The sequence below is a fragment of the Mauremys mutica genome, chromosome 2, assembly GCF_020497125.1.
Source record: "Mauremys mutica isolate MM-2020 ecotype Southern chromosome 2, ASM2049712v1, whole genome shotgun sequence".
Lineage (NCBI taxonomy): Eukaryota > Metazoa > Chordata > Testudines > Geoemydidae > Mauremys > Mauremys mutica.
Window position 1 is genome coordinate 177,319,001 of NC_059073.1, and position 6,000 is coordinate 177,325,000.

Consider the following 6,000-nt stretch of genomic DNA (forward strand, 5'->3'; position numbering starts at 1 on the left):
TAGTAAGAAGTTACCTACTTGTATCAAATTATAACAGCAACTTTACTATTATTGGTTTTACTTATGGTTATTATATTTAAACCCTCACATAAAAATGCAAATAATGTTCCTTCCTAACTAGAGTAGTTATTTCTAATTTATAATCACACTGGAGGTTTTCTCCAAATTTAAGGTCAGTTGTATGGAATCAGGGAAATTGAGCCACATTTTCCTTTTAAATTGCAGAGGGAAAAGACTTTGCAGGTCAGGCAACCTTAAATACACACAGTTCACAATATGTGCATATTAACTTCACTTAAAAGTTAAATTGTAAGTATAGCTGTATTTCAAAAAAATAAAGTGTATTGTATACATTTAACAATTTTAACAATGTTTCAAAAGGCTCAAAATACCAGCACTGGACAATTTTCTGGGGATTTCATTTTCAGAAAAAATGGTGAAACAAAGCAAATTACACAAGCATTCAAAACTTTTTTTAAAAAGACAATTACTTACAATAAGTTTACAGAAAATTTAGAAGTGTGAAGTTTATACATAAGACATTAAAATTGCATTACATTACCTTTTTATGTTTTGCTCCACGGAAGTGTGACTGAAGGCTTATAGAACTCATACATGGAACTTTACAAACCTAAAGAAATTAATTACAGTCAGTTACGCTACAGCCAGCTTTAGTATAAAAATACTGTTGTGCAAGCACAGCAAATAGGTCTGCAGTTATGGACTGTTCTGCAGAGTATTGGTGGGTGGTCTGTGCTGAAATAGATGATCACATGATGCAAAGGACATGGAGAAGGAGCTGGAGACAAGAAGGACTGTAACACCAACCCAATAATTATCATAAGATCTCAGAGTATCATCAGTGTAAGGTCAGCACAAAAATTGTTGACTTTTAACACAAAACAATGACTGAAGGAAGACATCAAACCTATTAATATTTCCTGCTGTTTTAAGGGACAGCGGAACTCCTCTACTGACACCAGCTCAAACAAGCAGAAAAAGGGGGCAGTTGAGGCCTTGGTTTATTACTTCTAGAAATAATAGAGCTGGATGCATATCATATGCTGGATCTCTTCTTCCTGATGCAGATATTTTGCCTCATTTTGTCAGAGGTGATGCCTCACTGAAGGAACTCCATCAAAGCGGCCCAAAATGTGTAAAAAGTCACATACTTCAACAAAATCAATTTATTGGATTTAGCCTTACACTTTGACAGTGTTAAAATTCAGCACAGGACTCTGTAGAGCAGTGGTCTCCAACCTTTTTTATGCCCAACATCACTTTTTGAATTTAAGGGCAACCCAGGATCTACCCTGCCCCTCCCCCAAAGCCCCACCCACTTCACACATACACCCTTACTCTCTGCAGGGGCGGCTCCAGGCACCAGCACGTCAAATGCGTGCTTGGGGCAGCAAGCCACTGGGGGCACTCTGCCGGTCACCGCAAGGGCAGCAGGCAGGCTGCCTTCGGCGGCTTGCCTGCGGAGGGTCCGCTGGTCCCGGGGCTTGAGCAGACCTGCAGGAAGTCCACCGAAGCCGCGGGACCAGCGGACCCTCCGCAGGCATGCCACCAAAGGCAGCCTGCCTGCCGTGCTTGGGGCGGCAAAATGCCTAGAGCCGCCCCTGACTTCCCCCACCCTCACCGAGCTAGGGTGGGGCGTGGGGGTGTGGGCTCTGGGCTGGGGCCGAGGGGTTTGCAGTGTGGGAGGGGGCTCTGAGCTGGGCCTGGGACAGGGGGTTGGAGTGCAGGAAGGGGTGAGGGGTGCAAGCTCTGAGAGGGAGTTTTGGTGCAGGAGGGGGTTCCGGGCTGGGGCAGAGTGTTGGGGTGCAGGAGGGGGTGTGGGGGTGCTGGCTCTGGGAGGGGGCTCAGGGCTGGAGTTAGGGGTGCAGGAGGGGGTTTGTGATGCTGGTTCCGGGACAGGGCTCAGGGCTGGGGTGCGGCCTCCCACCCGGCGGCACCTACCTTGGGCAACTCCCAGTCGACGGCACAGCAAGGCTAAGACAGACTCCCTGCCTACCCTGGCCCCACACTGCTCCCGGAAGGGGCCAGCGTGCTACTGCGGCCCCTGGGGAGAGCGGGGGGCACACGGCTCCGCGTGCTGCCCCTCTCTGCAAGCACCGTCCCCACAGCTCCCATTGGCCACAGCTCTCCATCCCCAATGGGAGCTGCGGGGGCGGTGCTTGCAGGCATGGACACTAATACTATACAAATAATACACAACCAGGATTCTATTCTGGGTCACTTGAGGCTGAAGCCTTTGAGCCTTTCTAGGTTGGCTCCTTATCTGATTAAACGGAAAGGTTTGAAGGACATATGACAACAACAGGCACTCTCTAGGATTCAAGTGTTCACAGGAACATTGCTGAGGAAATTTTGCAGTCAAGCCAACTGTGGACCTCTTGAATCAGAGTCATATCCTTGAAAGACATGGAACAATTTCTCCTGAAGCAACTTGGGTACAAGTAAGAAAAAAGATCCCATGTTATAAAGTAGATGACTTAATCCAGAAAGTGGAGAAGCTATTTTCTAGCTAGATCTATTTTCTAACTGGGAGGAAATGAATTGTGCTAACACTGATCACAAACTACTTCAGTTCAGCACCTAAAGGAACAGGTTCATGGGACACAGCAGAACCAGATTATTAAGATCATACACACAAACTAATAAATTTAATATGGGACCTAACTAGAAGTGCTTAACACACTGTTTTTTCAACATGGGTGGGAGAGGGGACCAATAATTAATTACTCCTGTTGTTACATATCTAATTTTGTGTTTGCTTTCTGGCTCTCTTGCAGGCTACCAGCATCATCCACATTACTAAAAAGTTACCTGGTTGCTGCACTTTGACCCCTAGGGGCTAGCCAGTAAAGATCATAATACTGCACTGTATGACAGACCTAAGTTCAGGAGTAAAATGTATTCACTAGATCACACAAAACGATGTTATATAATCCATACTTTAAAAAAACACCAAGAAATCGACTCACCTCGCAATAAAATATCTTTTTCTCACATTCTTGTTTAACATCTTCTGGTTTAGCATCATCCACATTGGTGGTGCTCATCTTGTAAAAGTGGATCAGAGCACTTTAAAAAACAATAAATTTACATCTTATTTTTTCAGCTTAAAACTATTAGTGGAAGAATACCTATATGTAAATTATTAGATACTTGAAATGCAGAAAACATCTGAATAGAACCTCTAACACAAAGCAAAAGCATTTTCTACGGTGGTCTTAATTATGCAATATTTTTACCACAAAAACAAGGACGAATATTTAGTTAAAGTCCAACAAGCTACTAAAAGATATTTGATCTTATTCACTGTACCTATCTTAGACACATACACTTCTTTGTAGTTATCTGTAGTTTTATGGCTTACAATCTTTTACAAATTGAAACAAGGAACACGATTCATTAAATTCATTTTCTTTAAAACGCTTGACTGCTCTATCACCACGCTTGCTTCAGTTATATCGGGGCTTTTCTGAACACAGAAGATGCACCAATTTTTTAAATTAAAGGTGTGACTGTTTAACCAATTTAGTTAAAACTGGTGCAACTTTGTGTCTGGACACACGTGCAAGCTAAACTAATAAAAACCAGGTTTAAGTTGATGATCTAATATGTACCCATCATTCAAGTGTTAATTTCAATGATAAAATTTGCCCACTAGAAAAAGTACGTTACTTATTGCTATACTAGCTGAAAATTTATTTCAGTACCATGTAAATATCCGTGGTGCCTATGTTTTCCTATAATATATCTCACATTCAATCTGTTTTTATACAACTGTGTGCCAAGTTATCTGCATTTTATTCTATTTTACTGACATCAGTAAAAGTATCAAGTATGTGTTACAGTTAAGGTGATCACCAGCATAACTGGCAGTTGCTGATAGCTTTCAAGTCCAAGGCAGAAAAACAAATTATAAACGGAAAGTTATAATTTCCTGTGTCTTTTCAACACCAATCCTTTTACACATTCTTCTATATCAGAAATGAGATAATGATTTGTAAATACCACTATTACTCAGCATTAATAAATTTAGCCAATATTAATCAGGCTTAATAAATCCGGTCTTCTCAATGAAAAAATATTAACATAGTCAATTCAGAAGTACATTGAACAACTAGATTTAAAATATTTTCACTGCCTGATAGTTAACAGGAAACAAGAATCATCATCCATTCACTGAAACTAAAGCTAACCAATCTCCCAGCGGACACCTCCCAGCCCCATGGCAAGGGAAAACTAGCTAGCTGGCGATGGTGACAGTTACCTTTCACCACCATAGCAAGATTGGGACCAAGATATCAGTCCAGCACATCTGAGTGATGGCAGAGATCATAGGCATCCCCCCACAGGACTGTGACTGTGCAGAGTGAGTAGCTGTACTAGAGCAGGGTGCATTGGGCACCACTATTAGCATGGTTCTCAGGAGGTGTTAAGCAGGCCCAGATTATCAACGCAGAGAACAAAGTGCTGGAGAGTGGGAGGATCCTCTTTTCCAACCCCTGAGTTACACAGTAATATAAAAAGGCCATAGTCACCAGCTGGGGGAGAGAAGGAGAGTGGAACTCTGAGCCTCAGGCCAGAGGAGATGAGAGGACGGCAGAGGAACCTGGATGCTGCAGAGACAAGAGCCACTGTAAGCTACGAGACTGACACCAGTACAGTTCCCCGTGCCCTGCCCCCCCGCCCTTCTGCCACAGCCCCATCCCCCAACCCCTTCCCCATGCCCTGCCCCCCGCCCTTCTGCCACAGCCCCATCTCCCAGCCCCTCCCCCGTGCCCTGCCCCCCCGCCCTTCTGCCCCATCCCCATCTCCCAGCCCCTCCCCCGTGCCCTGCCCCCCCGCCCTTCTGCCCCATCCCCATCTCCCAGCCCCTTCCCCATGCCCTGCCCCCCACCCTTCTGCCACAGCCCCATCTCCCAAGCCCCTCCCCCGTGCCCTGTCCCCCCGCCCCATCCCCATCTCCCAGCCCCTTCCCCATGCCCTGCCCCCCACCCTTCTACCACAGCCCCAACCCCCTGCCCTGTCCCCCAGCCACAGCCCCATCCCCATCTCCCAGCCCCTTCCCCCTGCTCTGCCCCCCCAGCCCTTCTGCCACAGCCCCTCCCCCATCTGCCAGCCCCTTCCCCGTGCCCTGCCCCCCAGCCCTTCTCCCCGTGTCCGGCCGAACTCCCCCCCAGCCCCTGCCGATGAGACCAGGGCGCCCGCTCCACTCACCGGCCGGCGCCGGGACGCTCCCGAAGAAAACGCCAGCGACGGTACCTCAGGGAACGCGCAACTACATCCGGGACCCCAACTCAAAACGTCACTTCCGCCCCTCACTACAGAGCCCGCGAGACTGAGCACGGTTACGGTACGTGAGAAGGAGGGGGAAGGGATTGACGGCAGGACTCCCTCCCAGCCAATGAGAGAGAGATTTTTACAACCAGCCAATAGAAGAAGGCGAGCGGAAGCCTCTAACCAATAGGAGGAGCGGGATCTCAGGGCGCTCCCTGTAGCGGCAACGGTTGAAGGGTGGCGGGTTCAGGGCGCCTTCCTGGCTCGGGGGCCGGAAGTGGGTCTGTCTGTGGCCACCCTCACGGCGGGCCGGATCCTGCCTGCCCGCAGTGTGGGGGGAGGGGTAGCTCAGTGGGTTGCGCGTTGGCCTGCTGAGCCCGGGGTTCAGTCCTTGAGGGGGCGTTTAGGGATCTGGGGCAAAACCAAAACGAACAAAAACGGTCAGGGGCAGCGCTCGGTGCTGCTAGTGAAGGCGGGGGGCTGGACTTGGTGACCTTTCAAGGGCCCTTCCAGCTCTATGAGAGAGGTACAGCTCCATAGGCTGCCCTGACACAGACCAGAGACAGGGGCTGCAGCCAGCAGTGCTCTGAGGTGGGGCTGCAGCCAGGCACACCCAACAGGCATTTGGTCACTGCTGGCACTGGCTCTGCTCCACTTTACCAAGAAGCCCTTAATGGAGAGTGGGGGTCTTGCTCTCCTGAAGCA

At 48.0% G+C, this 6,000-nt stretch overlaps 1 protein-coding gene across 2 annotated transcripts in view; it reads right to left on the bottom strand.

Annotated features, from left to right (window-relative positions):
• LOC123364710 overlaps positions 1 to 5,369 on the bottom strand; it is a 52,875-nt gene extending 47,506 nt beyond the window's left edge. Inside the window, exons 1-4 of one of the 2 annotated variants that reach the window (XM_045007038.1) lie at positions 5,236 to 5,369; positions 4,557 to 4,634; positions 2,991 to 3,090; positions 563 to 631 (exon numbers count right to left, since the gene is read on the bottom strand). In XM_045007038.1, the coding sequence (XP_044862973.1) occupies positions 563 to 631; positions 2,991 to 3,068 (147 nt within the window). In that variant the 5' untranslated portion in view covers positions 3,069 to 3,090; positions 4,557 to 4,634; positions 5,236 to 5,369. Of the gene's footprint in view, positions 1 to 562; positions 632 to 2,990; positions 3,091 to 4,556; positions 4,635 to 5,235 lie in introns of those variants that run through there. The other variant, XM_045007040.1, reaches the window with a different exon arrangement.
• Positions 5,370 to 6,000: the final 631 nt, after the last annotated feature.